Source organism: Thermobia domestica, chromosome 1, assembly GCF_964235325.1.
Source record: "Thermobia domestica chromosome 1, izTheDome1.hap1.1, whole genome shotgun sequence".
NCBI lineage: Eukaryota > Metazoa > Arthropoda > Insecta > Zygentoma > Lepismatidae > Thermobia > Thermobia domestica.
Genome location: NC_137454.1, coordinates 187,252,188 through 187,272,622, shown reverse-complemented (window position 1 = coordinate 187,272,622; position 20,435 = coordinate 187,252,188). Strand labels below are relative to the sequence as shown.

Below are 20,435 nucleotides of genomic sequence, written 5' to 3'. Positions count from 1 at the left end.
TGTAAGAAGACAGTATTAATGTTTCTGTAGAATGAGAAGAACCAAGAACCTTTCAAAAGTGCAACACAGGAACAAAAACGATCCTTTGAAAGTAGTTCATAATTGCAATACGAAAAAATATATCCTTCCTAGGTTCAGCTTCAATGTACCAACCAATTACACAAACACCACTAACTCAGAGTCTCCTCCTGCACTGGTGCTGTTTTCAAACAAATAATTCAAGGATTAAAGTGAAAACTTTAAGGAGTTTTCTCATTAATAATAATAATAATAATAATAATAATAATAATAATAATAATAATAATAATAATAATAATAATAATAATAATAATAATAATAATAATTCTGTTCCCTTCAATTAATAGAACATATTCTGGCTATAAGAAGAACTTCGATAGCAGTTAATTGTAATAGTAATGTATCTGGGGAAGTCAAAATCAGGATTATATAAAATCCAGTTTGACAATTTGCAATTTTGAGTAACAAATTGAGTTAAAACGACTATTTTCAAATGAGTTTACAAGCCTTTAAGGTGTAAGGAGAAAAATCTTTTTCTGACTATTTCTAGAATTTTTACCAATATCTCTTTTCTAAGGCACTTTTTCAAATAAGTCTGTATTTTCTAGCGAAGCTAAACTAGTTCTCTTCTATATGAGACTTGAGACACTTGAGACACATGAGTTCTCTGCCACTACATGAGATTGTAAATATTAAGTTCATTTAAAAGAGAGAGCTCTCTTATGTCACCGCTACGAAATTACATTACAATTACTTTTAAGTGACTGAAGAAAATCATTTTATTTTTATGAAAGTACAAGGAAGCAATTTTTTCTTTCTTTCTCTAAACGACAGTATGGAGAAGTATTAATCTGAAGTGTAAATGAAGTAAACTGCCAAGTTTTATAAATCTTTCTAGATACAGAATATTTTTTTTTTTGTTCATCTTTACTAGCGTCTTCCATTTTCTTTTTAATGTATGTTGTGCATTTCGTGTGTATGTAAATAAACGTGCTAAAATGGAAATTTATTAGTACTGACGAAATTTGAAACATGAGTGAGGTAAATGTTTAACAATAAAACATAATGTTTAACTATCAGCTAAAAAGATAACAATACCTTTAATCAGATTTAGGTAATTGAGGCAGAAAATCATTTCTGGTGATTGACAATCTTCTGATGTTTGGTTTGTCGTACTCCTCCATGCTCATGGCACGAGTAAATCGAGGCCGTCCCTCGCTGTCAGTGGAGCCTCCGGAGAATGTTCGCTGCCGTTCGACTCCAGGCATTGTCACAGAAGTAAGGAGACCTTGACCTTTGCAGAAAAGCAGGATGCTCTGGGCCAGTTTCTCAGGCTGAGAAAATAAGACATGCATGTAGAACAATGTCTAATCTTGTAACATCATGTAGTTAGTGTTTTTACAAGATATGCAAAAAATAAATATTTACAATATTAAGATGCGTATACAAACACCTGAAATTATATAAACGTGGGAGCTTGAGCGCCCTCTCGAGCGAGCCTGCATGTAGTAACGTAACATCAGTTTCTACTACTTACGAAATTCCTGCAACTGCAACATGCAATTTGTATTTTAAAATTGTACAGCATTATTTTCTTTTAAACATTTGATTACCTTTGAGTTCATATTTTTAGTCGACTTCTAATATATAAACTTATAAAAATGAATAACGGAGATATCCAATATCAAAACACAAGACTTACTACCCATTACAGAGCTAACTTATATATAACTAACTTATATAAAATATTGTTACAATTTTCAGTTTAATTCACACACACACACACACACACACATATATATATATATAGGGTGTTTCAAAACAATACCAACAACGGTTGCGAGGTGATTCCTGACACCAAGATAAGACAAAAAGTATAGACCAATTTGGGTGCTCAAATGCTTCCTTTCGGAGTTATGGGTTGCCGAAATCATAAAAAATTGAACTTTAAAGGTACATAGGTCCAAAACTATGGGACCTACCGTAGTCGAGTCAAGACTACACTTAGGAACTACTGTAGTATGTGCCCTATCCAAAAATCCATGTTTCAAAATCCTGCGTTACTTCCGCAACAGTTTTTATAGAAAGAGTTTGGCTACGGGCATATAATTTGAAGTACCTCTATAAACATTGTTGCGGAAGTATCGCAGGATTCTGAAACATGGATATTTGGATAGGGCACATTGTAGTTCCCAAGTGAAGTCTTGACCCGACTGCGGTAGGTCCCATGGTTTTGCAGCTATGGATATTTATAGTTCAATTTTTCATGATTTCGGCAGCCTATATATAACTCCGAAAGGAAGCACTTGTGCACCCAAGTTGGTCTATACTTTCTGTCTTATGTTGGTGAGGTCAGGAATCACCTCCCAAACGTTGTCGGTGTTGTTTTGAAATACTGAAAATTTTAACAATATTTTATTTTTATATATTGAAATATACAATTATAATAACGTAACAATTTAAATTACATCACAATGACTGTACAGTCCTCCAATTAGTGCAGTTCTGATAATAAAGGCAGTCAGTTGGTTTTGAAGCATCAGTTAAACAGTTTAAAGGGAGAAGGGAAGAAATTACATAATTTTCTTTTCTCGATATTCCAATTGCTGTTGTCTGTTTCGTCAGGAAGATGACCGAACCATTTGAAATAAATTATTGCACGTAGTTAGCACTATTCTACAAATGAATTTTTATCACGTCACTTTCATTAGAATGCGTATTCTAAGGGGAAATAGGAGGATTAAGTCTAGATTACTACCGTTCGTGGAATTTGCTTGCAACCGTCATGTTTTCTTCACCCGCTTTACCCGTTACCAGGGTGCGAATTGGCGGGGGGGATGCCAGGGATTTCCCCCCCTGGCAAAAATCTTTCCCACCCTGGAGAAGAAAAATTTTATCCCTGGCAGGGATAACTATTTCCCCCTATGGAGTATTTTTAAATGGACATAAAGATAAGATAGAAAAAGGGAACAATTCTTACTTTGCGTAGCTAACATAAATATCACTTGAGTTAAAATTTATGAAAGATCTCACATCTCAACTGTTTTGTACTTGTTAGTATATATATATATATATATATATATATATATATATATATATATATATATATATATAGTGTGTGGGGGGGGGGAGGACTGGGTGCGCATATGGGTGAAATTCATCCCCCCCTGGGAAAATTTTTCAATTCGCACACTGCCCGTTACTCTTCATATACAGTCTCTTATTCACAGTCGTAATTGAAACTAGCGTAAGCGAGGCTTCTACTATTTGACACGATTAGTAATTATGTGACTATCCATCTGTCTGTTTCACGATATCTCTCGTAAAACTTAGTTGATTTCGATGAAACTTAGTATGTGTCTTCCTTCCACATTGCAGATATAACCCTATTATTTAGAGTTACAATCCAAGGTTGCTAATAAAACTCTAACTGACCAAAGTAGTATATATATATTTTAAGAGTATATGTCTATTAAAAATTTACTTTTTAGAACCAATTAAAAGTTTACATTTTGTAAAGAGAAAGTGGGCGTGTCTTGCATTCAGATTGTATATAAACTGTCAAAATTGGATATTTCTCGCATAATGTGTCTAAGGAAGGCTATGTTACATAGCCGAAACTGTAACATAGATATATACCATTAATATATCTATCTATCTATCTATCTATCTATATCTAACTATCTATCTATCTATCTATCTATCTATCTATCTATCTATCTATCTATCTATCTATCTATATATATATATATATATATATATATATATATATATATATATATATATATACTGCTTTGGTCAGTTTTATTAGTTACAATCCATCTAGGGGATAAATGGGGTAAAATCCCCCTGTTGGAAGTTTACATGTGTACACGCAAGACAATTTCCAAATGTAAACCATTAAAAAAAATTCGATTATGACAAAACTTAATGTAAGGCATTGGGAATGTCCTCACAGGTTAGGATTAAAATCTGAAAGTCTGAATTCATTCTCCTCTCAGTTTTAAAAATATGTTTCCACGATAATTTTTGTTTAAAAATGTTCGATATTGGCGTAATATGCCTTAATTTTCTTTGAGGCTTCCAAATCATCCCCTATACAGGGAGTTAAGGTCAGTAAATAATAAAGAAGTGGAGATTTATTCACCTAGCCCCTCCTCCCATTTCTTTTAGAATTCCAAGATAAATTTCTAAATTCATTCGATTTTGAAACAATATAATGTACATTTTCTTTGAGTGTTTGGGATTACAAGCTGTCAAGAATGAGTGATGAATTCATTCCCCTTATGTCATACAGATTACTCCCCTTCGCCCTTCCCGATTAAAAAAAAAAAGTTCAACTATAATTTCCGTTATAACTGTTCGATCTTAATGTAATATGTCGTACTATTTTCTTTAAGGTGTCACAACCAATTACTATGCATGGAACTGAAGTCAGAAAAGAATTAGTAATGTTCTTACATCCCAACAGTTCTACGAGAACTTATGTAAAAACATTTGGTTTTGATACAATATTATGTATACTTTCTTTAACTCTTTTCCGTAATCCCCTGAGCTTGGATCAAAACCATTTAAGAATAAGCGGTGAATTTAGCCTGTTATTTGATATGGATTAGTCTTCTCCTCCCCCACCATATTAAAATATGATCCAAGGTGTCTTCTGCAAAAATATTAGATTTTCATGGAATATAGCATACACTTTTTAAGACTTCACTATCATTCCCATTACTTGGATTAGAAATCAATCGAGAACGAGAGAGTGATCATTCTCACCTTTGAGTCTTTTTCCATCTATTCTGTGGTAACTTTCGTTTTAACATAATATGATGTATGCGTATGTGTTTATTTGGAGATTTTCACATAATCCTCACTCTTGCTGTTGAAGTCACACACGCAAATATCAGGATTAATTAACACTTCTGCCCCCTTCAAAGATTTGAGTAAATATTCTACGATAACTTTCGTAAAAATAAACAAATAAAATACAGTTTTGTCGAATATGGTCTAATATTTCCCAAGAACTTCAGATCAGCTGAATTGCTTGCAGCTGAAATGTTCCAATAATGAGAGAGCACGTTTTCCCCAATTTAATATAACATATTTTCCTGAAGCAAATGGACATATACCCCAGCGAAAGAAATCTAAGATTGGTTGGTTCTGGGTTTAACGTCTCTTTCAGCAGCATGACTGTATAAGACATGGACTTACAACTTAACTTAGGTTCCTAACCACACGCGCTTTGACCGGAAATCTAACGCGAGTCTCCCGTGTCGATGTCATATACGCTTTTTATATAGCCACGAGGGAATTTTCCACTTCTAAGAGGGCAAAGGGGCAATTTCTATATTCTTTCCTCAATGTATACAAATGAGAGAGATATTGTCTGTCTCACCATCACGGAAAAACGACTGAGGCATTTGAAATGAACTTTCAAACATGGTTAGCACTTGGTTCGAGCATTTTTTTTAATCATTTCCTCTCATTAAAATACGTAGGATATCCTAAGGAGGAGGGAAACTTAACATGTATGCCGAAAATTAAATATCTCACGAGCTTTTCATGTTAAAGGGGTAAAATTCTTTGTATAAATTCCTTATTTACAGAAGTAGTCACGTGCTCCAGCGTTTTCGGAAATTCCGCTTCTACAAGGACTTAAGGGCCAATTTCTAAAGTATTTTAATTTTCCATTTTGTATTCATATAATGACTAAAAAAAAAGGAAAAAAAAAAAGAAATGTTTGAACCGTTTCAAAGGATTGTTCAAGAATAGTTAGTACTTTAGTTGACCTAGGTTTGTAATCAATCACTTTGATTGATAAAATTATTCTAAGGGGAGGGAGGAAGTTTACACTTCTCACAAAAATAAATAAATAACGGTTGCACCATATGAAATGCATTTTTGAACATGATTAACATATGGGCCAGTCTGAGTTTTTATAATCATTATTCATCTTTATTCAAATACATACCAAAAGGGGGAAGAGTATTATCTTTCAAATGTTTCCCATAAACGTATTCTTCTCGTGCGAAGAACGGGCATTTCATCTAGTTCTGAAATAAGGACACTTCAAACAAAAGACCCGTTTTAATCTTTTGAAATGAAAATGAAAGGCATTTTTGAGTTTTATGTCCTACGGTTATGCCGGGTAGGCTAAAGAAGACGGCGATGATGAGTAATGAATGAAATGATGGAATGAAGAAAGTGGGAGGAAACGGGAGAACCCCGAGAAAACCCTCATACACGGTGTTTTTAATCTTTTGTTTGATTACAGGAGATACTTACGGCCCGGCAATATACATGTAACTTACGACACGCACCTTTAAAAGTTATTATCAATGAAGATTTAAAAGATATGCGAATTATTTTCTATTATTACAGAAAAATACAGTTATTTGAGGAAAATGTGCTTATTTTGCTATCGTTTTTAAATGGATTTTTTGGGGGAGTGACCTAAAGAGGTACCCCGTTGCTTGCCAAGCCAGTCCACTCCTGCTCATGAACGATAACGTACTAAATATTTTATCATAATCCTAATTGTAAGCATAATGACATAAATACGATAGTCAAAATGATCAGAAATTAAAAGACATTTTAACTTCAGAATCAACTTACAAATTCTTACTTTCTTCTTTCTTAAACTCAAATGAGGTTTTATATCTTTAGAGGTAGACCTAAGTCCCAATCACCTTATTCACTAAATTTTGTTATAAGTAATTGTTTTGTAATATAATAATTTTAATGTAAAAATTGATGAAAATGATGATGATGAGAGATGACGAATTAATCTTGGTCCTCCACCTTACTTTCTAACATCAATTACATAATTAGGGTTAACAATATAGACATGTACTGTGTGTAGGCAATAAGAGTAAAAATAAATCAAGCAGAAATCTGACAGAAGGCATTAGTGAATTATGATAGGATAACAGATAATCACGAATAACTGAATTGCGATCATAAATTAATTTAATATGAAGACCAGAAAGATGTTTTCTGCTTTGTTATTGTAGTATAGTTAAACAATTCCCATTCCGTAATCGGTGTCCCATATAGTTAACTCCTCTGACAGAATGATCTTTTTGGTGATATATCTGACGACATTTCCAACCATTTAAAATTTTCGGATGACCCCCAAGGTCCCACGATAGAGACACCTGTGGAAGCAGATGAATTCGAGTTCGCAGCAGAATTCCATGAGCTTTCTGACATTTTTATATCTCACTTCTTGTTTCGTATTTTTACCTCCAACAGATTGTGATTTATAATTGAGTGATCTGAAACACCGGGAAACATGAGAAGCAAGAAAAGTATTGATAAATCTTTAATATTAAATGCTCTCTCTGTGTAGATTCAATGGATTTTCAAGTGTATAAAAGTGTGACTGGGTTGGGGATCGACACCAGGCTTCCGGCTTACCTTATTGGTGCACTAACAACTACGCTAACTAGCCTTTCATTAGACTAGGCAAACGCTTTCATTCTTCAGGTTGGTATCTAGTTACTTATATCATATCATACGTGCTTTGCCATCTTTTACACATATTGTGCTCGGATCTGCACCTTACTGAATCTACGTACACCAGCAGAAGATTTGGCTAAAACTATACGTTTTTCTTTTACTTCTATTATATATAAAAGTTATTGACTTTTCTCCCATAGGAAACACTGAGAACAACAGAAAATTATTTGCTACTAAACAACACCATGTAGTGATATGAAGAACTGAGAGCCAGAGTGGAAATAGGAGAAATTAAAAGTGTGAAACTTTTTACAAGGGATAGATAGATATAAATCAGAGCGTTGTTTCAATATGTTCGTTAGCGAGGACGGCTTTTTTAGCTTCCAATCCATTATAATTTGGTACTTTGTCGACAACACTAGTTATCTATGCAAGACTTCCGTCAGATTCGTTCTCTTGTCAGTTAATTAAATTAATTAACAAGCAATTAGCAAATACAACGAGATTCACTAATTTGAGGGCGAATTTTAATAACAAATGATAGCACAATATCATTACTTACAGCTTCCAGCATCACGTCTCCAACTTTCTCAATCTTCAAAAGAGTTGCCTTGGTCTTGTCGAGGTTAGAATGCAGTTTTTCTACAGCCTGAGCATAGGAGGAGTTCACTCCAGTTACAAGCAATACGTCCGTTTTAAAACCCTTCAAGCTCAAATCTTTTCGGCTGAAAAGAAGGAAAGGAATTTCTATTTAGTTTCGCAATATGAAAACATATATAAAAACGTTAGGATTTTTTTCTTTGTTTCAAAAGAATTTGGAAATTCTATATTAATTTATTATTGTGTTATGGTTTATAATTTATTTTTCATTTTTATACCTCCACATTTGACAACACTGAAAAAAAAAATAATTAAAGCACAAAAATCTCTGAAGTAAGAGTGCAAAAGTATATCTCGATCATTAAATCTTTATAAAACTTAATTTAAAAAAAAAATAAATTTTTCAACAAAAAAATTCGAAATTTCTTCTGGAAAACAATTATTTATTTTTACAATCTACACCAAAACAGAATATCATTTTCATTATAACATTCGTTTATATTTATTTATTTTTTATGACATATTTTCTTTAACATTTAGTACATTTTGATGCTAGGAAGAAGGTTTTTATTTTTTTTTAACTGGGAAAATTGAATCTGATGTTACAAAATATAACTTTTTATAATCTAGGCGAGTCTTTTAGCTTCCTTCGCATCTATTATGTATTGTACATTAGCATTTATATATGTTTACTTGCAATAATAACTGGGTCAATATAATTTCCAATAATACGCTTTCAGTTGACCAACCAAGGAGTGAACACCAATTTCGGAATATTTTTTTTTCGTATCGTCATAATTTAAGTCTTACTTTCACCATCTTAAAAGTAGTTAATAAATCAATAACCTGAAAATTTATTAGTTATAAGATTTCAGATATGCATGCTATAAGAAAATCATTAGTCGTGTCCTGAATATTGAATCAAATTTGTAAATATTACTTTCCTATATAATCTTTACAGACATTCGTAACGATTCATCTAATGATCACAACACTGAACAGTTCTGATAATTAAGTATGTTTGCAAATACAATATTATTTCTTCTTACGATCTTTGTTGATGTCTTTCAACAGTTCTGAGAACTGCACATCGTAGTTCTGATTATCGAATTAGTCTGAAAACGGTCATTCTTTTTTTCAATTCGTACAGATAATCTTAAATATATATGTTATGAAAACACTGGTAATTAAATTTTATAATGAATTATGCTTGTAAATTCTCTACAATATTCACAGGTGTGTTTCAAGGTTTACTATTAAAACTAGTGTAGTTTTACTTTGCTTTTGAAATAGTGTAGTTCTAAAACAAATGCTTGCAAGGACATTGTGTTTTGTCACTCAACGAATTATTAACAATGGTTGACATTACTAATGTTCTATTCCATTACTTATTTATAATTCGAACATAAGTTAATCGGATGAACTGAAAGACAAATATGTACCAACGCTGCACTAAAGGGCTAGTTGCGGACGATTGGTTAACATCCAGAAACAGTGGGAGTAGGCTTCTCATATGTATGTGAGAACTAAAATAAGGTGAGTGAGTGCCTAACGATTGTTTAGTGCCTAGTTGCAAAAATAATTGCACATCATTACTAGATTCATAAATGCTTGTTTTAGACTTCCTAACGACAGTACTTGAGGAAGTTAATGCATTCGGATCATTTCACGAGACATTTTGCAAATCAGTTGTGTGTATAAAACACATCGTCATTTTTCACATTTCTAGCTTGATTAACAGTATTAAAAATAATAAAGAAAGGCAATGTGAACGTATTCTAGAAAGACCTATTTTAAAAGAAGAAAGGTAATAGAACATTTTCCAAATTTGCTATCTTATTTAGAAGCTATGTTAAAGCGTTAAATTCTATTTAAAAAGTAAATAAATAATCTTTATGTACAGTATATAAAAATAGATGTATGTATGTATGTATGTGTGTGTGTGTGTGTGTTCCAGCATAACTCTGGAACGACAGCAGCAATTTTAAGTAAATTTGGTACACATATTACTTGCAGTCTAAATAAGAGTACTGTAGGTTAAGAACTCTAGCAGACCAAGGAGGAGTGGGATATATATATATATATATATATATATATATATATATATATATATATATATATATATATATGATCGAAAACGACTGATATTAGTAGCCAAATGACTGTTGAAGCCTTAGTTTTTAGGGTCTCTGAGATGAACAGTGACACTTCCGATGCCATTTAAATCCAAATTCAGCCACCATTAGTACTCCAGAGAGGGGGTGGGTGGGTAAAATCGTGATACGTAAAAATAATTGAAAGTGATAGATATTAGTAACGAATCCGTATTTTCGGAGTTCCTGAGCTGATTGGTGGCAGTTTCAACCTTTAAATTCAAGTTCAGTCTCCAGTAAGTGTAAGACCCCGTAGCACATCTGGGGAGAGTGGAAGAGGGTAATATATAACATTATCGAAAACGACTGATATTAGTGTAAAGTCAGTTTTTGGGGTCGCTGAAATGAATAGCGACACTCTCGATGCCGTTTAAATCCAAGTTCAGTCCTACTTAGTACCCCTGGAGGAGATGGTGACAGGAAAAATATAATAAAAAACGACCGATATCAGTATCGAATCCGTAGTTTTCAAAGTCCTTAAGTTGATCGTAGATACTCCCTCTAATATTTAAGGGTTTTTGACACGTAAAAATAATCCGAAACGACTTGTATTAGCGTGAAGTCCGTGCTTATCGATGTCACTTAGATTAATAATTACAATCCCGATAGGGTTTAAGTTCAAGTTTAGCCCCATAGGCATAGAAGGGATGAAAAATAAAATGTCTCAAATAACATATAAGTGTCGAATTCATAGTTTGGGTTCATCGAACTATTACATGACATTTACGTCCAAGTTTAGGCATGAACAGGCATGTCAGCTGAATTGGGAATTTACAGAGACAATGAACTTGCAAGTCTCTATATATTTGGATGTATGTGTATGAATGTAAATTCCAGCTTAATTCCGGGACGTCTGGAGCAATTTTAACCAAATTTGGTACACTTATGACTTTCAATATGGAAAAAATATTGTAGGAGTAAGACACCCAAGGGGGTGGGAGTTGGAAGAAACGATATGTAAAAATAATTCAAAACGGGTGATATTAGTGTGTAATTCATAGTCTTTTAGGATCGCCGAAATGAATAATGACGCTGTCAATGCCATTTATGTCTAAGTTCAGCCTCACTAATAGAGGGTGGGGTTGAGAGTGAAAAATAAAATGTTCAAATGACTAAGAAGGTTCTTTCCTGTTCTGCCTAATGACTCTCTAGCACTTTGTAACACAATTTTTATCTTATCTTATCTTTAGGCAGAACAGGAATTACTGTTCTGCCTAATACTCGCAACAGGAATATTTAAATTTGAGAGAAATTTATTAGTACCTATTTTCCCTTGATTTTCGAATGCCATTCCAGAACTCTTTAAATTAAATACTCTGAAATGGGAGTGTGTATATATACACTGTAATTCATTATGGAAAAAAAAAAAAAACAGTCATACAGTCCTGCTAAAAAAAAATTAAAAAATAAAAAAAAAATTTCCCATACACTATATCTTTAACTCTACACAATATTTCAACAAATTGGTTGTATATTCTACTGTATTCTTTATCTTTTTCAACTTTTTAGCTTGAAGAACGCAAATGACACGTAAAACTACAGATTTTATTCCTTTCAACTCTCTTTCATTAGGATATGCATCAAATTTTACACTGCGGGTGCGAATAGAGAACATTAAAAATAAAGTGGATGTTCAAGGTTTTGTTTAGCTTCATCACTGAGTTTCAGTCCAGTGAATAGTTAGCTCGTGTGATTTCACTGTGAGTAGTTTCTAATTCTAATCTAGTTAGAATCACTAAAATTTTGTAATATTGACCCAAGATCACGAGGCGATTGAGGAGCCACCTGCATCACACCTAAATGCGCACCTTGATGTTCCTATTTTGAAGAAAGAAAAAATAAATAAAGTCACAAATTCGATTAATAAGTTGGTTGGCACTAATTGTGCAGTATTGCCAAAAAAAAAAAAAAATCTTTTATCTGAGTAGATTTTCAATTTAATCTATTTATTATGATAGATGAATGGTGGATGCAACTAGATCTAGCTTGAAGACTGTTCAAGCATAAACCTCCCGTAGAAAGTCACCTTCAAAACTGTTCACTGTAACATAAGTTTAGTAGTAAAAGCATTCCTAATGAGTCGTACAGTATAGTGCAGTACCTATAGTGTGCTATAAGTGTAAGATCAAAAATCTGGACTTTGCTTTCTTTCAAATGCTACTATATTATTGTATACCAACTCATATTCGGTAAGATTTTTTCTCGAGGCTTATTTATCTCATTTCATTCATTTTATGACCATTAAAGAGAAAACTTAAAATATATAAAAAGATAACCATGCCTGTTGTTCTGTATGGTTGCAAAACATGGTCGCTTACTCTGAGGGAAGAACGTAGATCCTATGACGAAATTCGGATCGATGAGGAACGGGAATGGTGAATGGCGGAAACTTCATAACGAGGAACTACCTAATTTATATCTTTACTTGTTAGGGTCATCAAGTCTAGAAGGCTCAGGGGACATGTTATGTAGTCAGAATGGAAGAGAGTAGGAACACTTTTGAAGTTTTGACTGGAAATCCACCCGGATAACGACGATTCGAAAGACCAAGTCCAGATGGGAGGACAATATCTGTATTAAGATGGATCTCGCAGACATAGGAATACAAAGTAGAAACTGAATCTGGTTGGCTAAGGATAGAAGTCAATGGAGCTTTGGTGGAGCTTGAACCTCCGGATACCATAGGTCATAGATTAGTTAAGTAGAAAACTATAGCATAATAAAGCTTTTTCTTATATATGACTCTACAAACAAAAGGTTAATTCTATTTTAAATTCAAACTAAATTTCCATGTACTTTATTAGTGGAGAGGCATTTAAAATGTAATACTTAATCATATTTATAAAACAGCTCCGATTAAATACAGAATAATATAAATAATTCAATTTACGTAGCTTTTGGCAGCTAGCAAGGGCAACTGAATCTTAAGCCTGTAAGGTCTCCTTATTTGAAATAAGCAACTTAGGTTTCAATATGGAAAAATGGTTGACCAATTACAATCAGTAATATTTAAATATATTGTATGTATAAGTATACTTAATACAGAAAAAAAAAATCCTTATTACAAAAAAGTACTTTCAACTTGTGTAATTCAGAATCAACTGAATGGAATCGAATCAAAATTAACAGTTCCACTCGGTCGCAAAACACGTGTGTATCTAAATAGCTTTAGGACACAACCATCAATAAGGAATTTTCTCCAGAGCCACAAATTAATCTCAACCGCAGACTAAGAAAGGTGCGTCAGTTGTAAAAGGAAAAATGACAAACGGGAAATATGGCAGAATCGAAAACTAGACTTGAAAATAGACTTTGATCTATTTCAATATTTATGCCAAAAGTAAAGTATCTTCTGTATTTTTATTATTACACTTTCATTGAAATAAATATTCTAAGAGGATTCAAATGTTTCCCATAAACCTATTATCCCCATACAAAGAACTGGCATTTCAACCAGTAATATAATAAAGAGCAAAGTACGTTGTTATGGCATTGCAAAAATAATTATTTCCGTCCGGAAACACAATCTTTATTTGAATGTTCTATGCTTCATCTAGAACTAGTAGAAAACATTTCAGTAGCTTATAATTCCAACCTCTTAAACATGAGTGGGTTATAGGAGAGATATGTATATTAACATTAATAAACAATTAAAAAGATCCAAAAGGGTTCATATTAAAAAACTTTGATCAAATTTGATAATTTACATAAAAAATGTTATCATTCTTGGTGATATTGTAGTTTTTAACAAACCCAAATAAATTTCTTTCGGTTGCGTAATAATAATATTATATTATGTATTTACCAAACTTCCAGACATGAGACCAACCTATACTTGATAATCAGCAATCAACAGCAATCACAATAGGAAAGAAAGATGCTGATTTTTCATATACTTAAAGGTACAACCCCCGGTATTCGCCTAGTAAAATAGAAAAACTTAAGAAAAAGCAGGATAATCGGGTGGGTGGTTTGAATCTGGTACTTTCAAATTGAATAATAAGGAATTTGTTCTCTTGAAAATTTTCTACAGATTCGTTCCTGTCCCTTTACTTCTTCTTGGAAATGAAATTCTGAAAAACACTTCGTTTCTACTTTTAATGAAGATTTTATGTACAGAATTTGAAGTCTTCAACTTTTCGGAGGTAACTCATATGGTTCGAATCCCATGTTAAACTACAAGTCCATGTCTCGTATAGCCTCGGTGGTGATAGAGACATTAAACCTCAATCCCATCCAACCAAATCAAGTCTCCAACTTCAGTGACTTGTGAGATTGTGTATTATTTTGAATAATAATAATAATGATAATTTCCCTTTCGCCCATAGGGTCAGCGCTTTCAAAATTCCTGTTATACATCATCGTCACATTCAAAATTTAAAGTTTCGGAATACAATGGTTTCACCTGGATGTTGGCGAATGAGTTGTTGTATTATTTAATGAATTATTCGCGGACCGTTATTTGGTATCACTCTTTCAGAAGGTATTAGGAGAAGACTATTTGCTTCTTCTGTAGTGAATAAGTGATCAAAAAGTTTAAGTTTGAAGTTCAGGTTTAATCTCATTATCAGCAGAATTTATTATTATTACCGCCTCCTTTAGCCTAACCGGCATAACCGTGGGACGTAACACTCAAAGATTTCATTATTATTATTATTGACTGTAATATTAATATTAGAAATACGTTGTCCTTATTAGTATTGTTTATAACTTACTTTAGGAAAGCATTGACGTATTGCTTCAGATTCTTGCTGTTGATAGATGAGCGCAGTCTGTGCTGATATTCTTGTATCACTTTGTCCTTATCCTTCGTTGGGTCATTCTCGATTTGCTGTGAAGATATGGAAAACACAAGATTAAACCCAGTCTACCGAAATGCAAAAGAGTAAATCTTGAGAAGCTACTTTGTCATTTCATAAAATTAATTGCAGAGTTAAAAAAAAAAAAAAAAAAAAAAAAAAAAAAAAAAAAAAAAGTGTCTCGATTCATGCCAGTGAGTAATAAACCATGCTACTTCAAACAACGCTGCTGATAGAAAAAAATAAGACTTTTCTTCAGCGTGATATTGAGTAAAAATCAAATAGCTTGCGCGTGATAAAGAACTTCGCAACAAAAGTAATTCTTTGTAACTAATCTAGTGTGTAACTTAGCATTGCAATAAAAGTCTCATGACGATTACTATTATTAATTTAAAATAAGTAAAAAAAAGAATAGAATTTTTACTTGGCAATAATTGAACGACTGCAATATTGAAATAAGAGTAGACAGATAAATTGAAGAAGATTAATTAATAAATATTAAACTAATACTTACCGAGCGAAGTTAGAAGGTGATTCATTTAATGATACGTATTTACTTTTAATTTTTTATGATTACTTTTAATTTAACATGATTATTAGCTTCCTACATTAATTGTTTTCCATTTTAAAAAAATTATATCAACAGTACGTAATATGTTTGGAAAATTTGAATTACTGTTGTTTTTCATTAATTATAAGGAAAAAATAATTTCATTATATTGTTTCATTTTGCTAAATATAATTAATATATGTTGGTGTAATTATTAGGAAATTATTAAATGGAATAGAATGTTTCAAAAATTTCAATATTGTTTCTTATGTTTTATTTATATTTGGTACTGCTGCACTGACTGGCATGATATACTCAAATTGTAAATGAGGAACATTCCTGTTAAAACACACAATATTAATAATAATCATGATAGGTACAAATAGCCTCGCTGCTGACGCCTCCATTAAACCATTCATTCACTCAATATTATTATTAGTAATAATAATAATAATAATAATAATAATAATAATAATAATAATAATAATAATAATAATAATAATAATAATAATAATATCCAAGTTATTTCAAAACTTGCCAATTGGAAAAAAGAATAGAAAAAGCTTGGCTTACGTACTGCACTATAGTGGCGTGTCAAAGGTTTCAGCTATTTGACTCATTCCATTTAGAATTTTTTTTAGTCACATAAAAATTTAAAGAGCACTATATACGTATCAAATTAATTCTTTATGTTACAATCGCGCAATAAATTTTAATCTTTATTGCAGGCCTGATTATCCGGCCTCAGTAAGTATTTTGAAAGACAGAAAGGTCGAAAAGTGCAATTTTAACGTATTACGACACTATACGCGTACTGCCGTAATATATAGAAATAAGATTTTACCTGTTTCTTTCATGCAATAAAATTTATGTATGTATGTATTTGTTTAAAAGTGTTATCCTTACAATAATGATTATTAACTTGATTTTTTCTTAAAAATATGTAGTTAATTCGATTTACAAACTTATATATAACAATAGTCGTTCTGCGACTTTAAGATATGGAATAAGTCAATGAAAATAAATAATCAATCAATAAATGAAATGTTAGAGTCGGTAGAGAAATAAAGCTGTTTGTTAGAGCATGTTTTCATGATTGACAAAGTTATAATCACGATTTTGCTATTTAGCCATTAACATAAAAAAATGAGAGTTCTAAACTTTCCTCTAGTTCTCTATAGAAAGACATAAGTTAGTGTAATAAATGTACGCAGTAATTACAGCAACTATATATATTTTGGATGAGATGGGGAAAATCAAATTTTGGCTCAGAACATAACAGTCAATGCAGCACTATGGATTTTATTCAAAATTATTCCTTTGTATCGCATGTAATTAGTTAACAAATATTTAGGAAAGTGATAAGACTAATGAAATAATGAATATGAATTAGTATATTCATTATCATTTCACCTTCGAACTTCAGTATAGTCATCAACAGAAAGAGAAATTATATATATATAAAAGTTTGTTTAAGATAGTGAATTAATATCTAAAGTATCTTAACTTTCCCTAATGATAAACTAGTCTACATCTGTTTTGATTAATGTACTTCCTGGCAGGAAAAAAAGGTTACGAATAGGTTCGTATGTGAAACGATTTTTCACATTAAATTTTGAGATATTTATTAGCAATAAGTGTCATATTACATCTTTAAGTTTTGTTTTATAATTTATATATTTGTTTGACTTTTAATATTTTCAATAAGGAAAATAATTCATATTTCAGTTTGTGGTCTAAAACGAAAATTTTAAAAATGTTTTATCATTTATTTAGATATGAAGCAACAACAAATTATATCTGAAAATGTTATGGGAGGAAAGCACTCTAAATATATATTATTTCCAACAATTTATTATAATAAACAGTTTTCATAAATTCTTTTATGAGTTTAGTTCACCTTCCTTATTTTATAATTACTTCTATTTACGTATATTAAATATACCAGAGAAAACCATGAATAAAGAACATGAGACACATATATACCACATACGATGATCAAACAAAACTAAACAAATGGCATGAATGCACAACTAACTCTGCATTTGTTTAATAAAATTTGAAATTATTTCAATATCTTAATTGACATAAATATTGAAAATAATTTGACTTGATTATATGTTAAGTATTAATATTGATATGAGTAAAGGTATTGAAACTGAGTTAAATGAAATAGTTCTTGAATGTAGGGATGACCTTGTTTGTTTAATACAATTTGCTACTGTCTACAAAAAAGAGGGAGAAAATATATTCAGAACTGGAAGTCTTTTCTTTCGTTTATTAGTAACTACAATCTGGTAAAGATGTAATATCGAAAATAAATTCTGCTACCCTATTGCTTCTTAGGGCGCTAAGGTTCCACTTCAGTAAACTTCTACCATTTAATTCTTCTTCTACATTCATGCCATGTAAATAGAAGTGTTTCAACCATGTCGGAAAAACACTAAATTACGTAAAAAAAAAAAAAAAAAAAAAAGTAGGTACAAACACAACATTTGTTGTTCTTTTTCAAACCAGGAAGTATGTGGACATCTATACAGAGCTATTTAAAAAAAAAGGAATAAATACAGCATGTATATAAACCAAGAATGGAAATGGTTAAACGAAAAGAAAAATAGAATACATATTAAGAAATACGCAGGCTACAAACAAGCTACGAACATATAAATACAAGTAACAGTAATAATAATAATAATAATAACAATATAAATAATAACATGCGGGACTATATACTATGTGGTCTACATGCTACACATGTTTGTTCTCTATGTACGTGAAATGTTAGCACATGTTAGGAGAGACAAGAGTGCTCAGGGTGTGCTGTTAAAACATTACCTCGTCTAGAACCTGTAGAGTAGTAGATTGCATGAAGGGTAATCCATGAAACGAAAATAACAACATTATTCACAGTACGAACGAACCACTCCAAACAGAAAACTACATAAGGGCTAAATCACGATTTTTTTAAAAAAAAAAATATATGTATATATATGAAATTTATTTACTTATTTATATTCTTTGCATATCAAGCTTGTTTTAATAAAACTGCCTCCACAGAAAAAAATATATATCCCACAACACGTTATGATTTTAATCAAACAATAACAACACTGAGAATGGTGAAAGACTTATAGTATACTGACAGCACTGTTAGATTAAGAAAAAAAAAAACACAACTTGCATCATGCAACATACAATTGCAACGCAAATCGATTTCGACTTAATATTTTAGTGCCTCGTTTGGTTATCATGCACAAACCAGCTTATTTAAGTAATATCCACAATATATCAATAACAATTAACTATCATAATTAATTGGGCATTCGTTGCAACATCTTAAAAAAAAATAAATAAAAGGACAAGACACATTGTAACATCAAAGTAGTGGACTTAAAATATCACTGTATAGAAAGAAAAATGTAAGGAGGGCTATGATTGTATTTACATGCATTTATATGTATTTTATACAGTATTACACATAAAGGTATTCTATAATTGTAACTTAACCATTAAAGTGTTACTAATTTATATAACTAAAAGGAAAAAAAAATATAATTTAACTGTTGCTGTCATGATATCATATATGGATGTCAAGTGTTTATTAGGTTCTACATAGAACAGAATAATGTATAAATAACATAAAAATCTGACCAAAGCGAACATTTATTATGACTAATCTCCGTTAAAGTTTCGGCAATATCGGTGCCTTCATCAGACACATTAATAGTAATTGCCGAAATTGTCGAATATATATTGCCGAAATTGTAACATAGATTAGTAATAGTAAGTGTATACTTTGATCAGATTCTATTTTCATTTAAGTTTACGTAGATCAAAAGCTAGCGTGTTCTGGCCAAATAGCCGCATAATCTAACAACTTATACTAACTTCAAAGTTTTTTCATTTATTTATTTATTTATTTTTATTAAGGAGGCATCCAACGTTAACTCCTACCGACACCCTTGTGAGATTTCTTATTTATTTAAAAAAAAAATAGTTTTCGAAAATTATCATGTGAATCAATGAACTTTGTACTAAAACTATTCATCATACATTATTAAACACCGAATGCTGTCGCATACTAATTATCCTGCCGTAAAGAGGACCCCCTAAAGAAGAAGCAAAATGACAATCACAAACGCGTAATTTCACAGCTACAGAACGTCGAAAATATGCGGACATAATTTTCAAAGCAATCTGACTCAAGTACTATAAAACTTAGCACAGTCAAAGAAACTAGTACACAGGAGCTAGTATTAGAATTATCTAAATATCCATATTTTATTACCATGTAATTATCTGCACAAAGAAAAGTATGTCTGCCTATATAACGGTAAGAAAAATGAACTTTCTAGTTTAACGTCCCACGTTTATACCCTTCAGTACATGGACTTTTAATAAATATGAAATGATTGGTGCAATGAGAATGCGGAAGGACACGGAAGACCCCGAGAAAACTCACATGGCCTCGGATCGAAACAGGGGTCCCTCGCCCCAGTGGTGAGCGCTCTATCCCTAAACACCGTCATCCTTACACAACAGCAAGAGTATTCAAACGAAAATAAAACTTAATGTTTAGATACATATGAAAATGAAATTAAATTTGATAGATTTCTCAGCTGTGTTACATGAAGTTTAGAGACCATATTCGAAGAAATATAATAATAATAATAATAATAATAATAATAATAATAATAATAATAATAATAATAATAATAATAATAATAATAATAATAATAATAATAATAATAATAATAATAATAATAATAATAATAATAATGTGTACCTACATCTGTTATATGATAGTGTAATACAAGTTTAATCAAAGCCGCTACAGAGGAGGATATATTGATGAGT

General features: G+C 31.4%; 1 protein-coding gene across 5 annotated transcripts in view; it reads right to left on the bottom strand.

Moving 5' to 3' along the window:
• LOC145691975 (uncharacterized protein ZK1073.1) overlaps positions 1-20,435 on the bottom strand; it is a 463,195-nt gene that overhangs the window by 5,242 nt on the left and 437,518 nt on the right. For all 5 annotated transcript variants that reach the window (XM_081767283.1, XM_081767277.1, XM_081767291.1 and 2 more), the window contains 3 exons: positions 14,945-15,060; positions 8,039-8,201; positions 1,117-1,352 (listed from right to left, as the gene is read on the bottom strand). In XM_081767283.1, coding sequence (XP_081623409.1) covers positions 1,119-1,352; positions 8,039-8,201; positions 14,945-15,060 — 513 coding nt within the window. In that variant the 3' untranslated portion in view covers positions 1,117-1,118. The remainder of the gene's footprint in view (positions 1-1,116; positions 1,353-8,038; positions 8,202-14,944; positions 15,061-20,435) is intronic.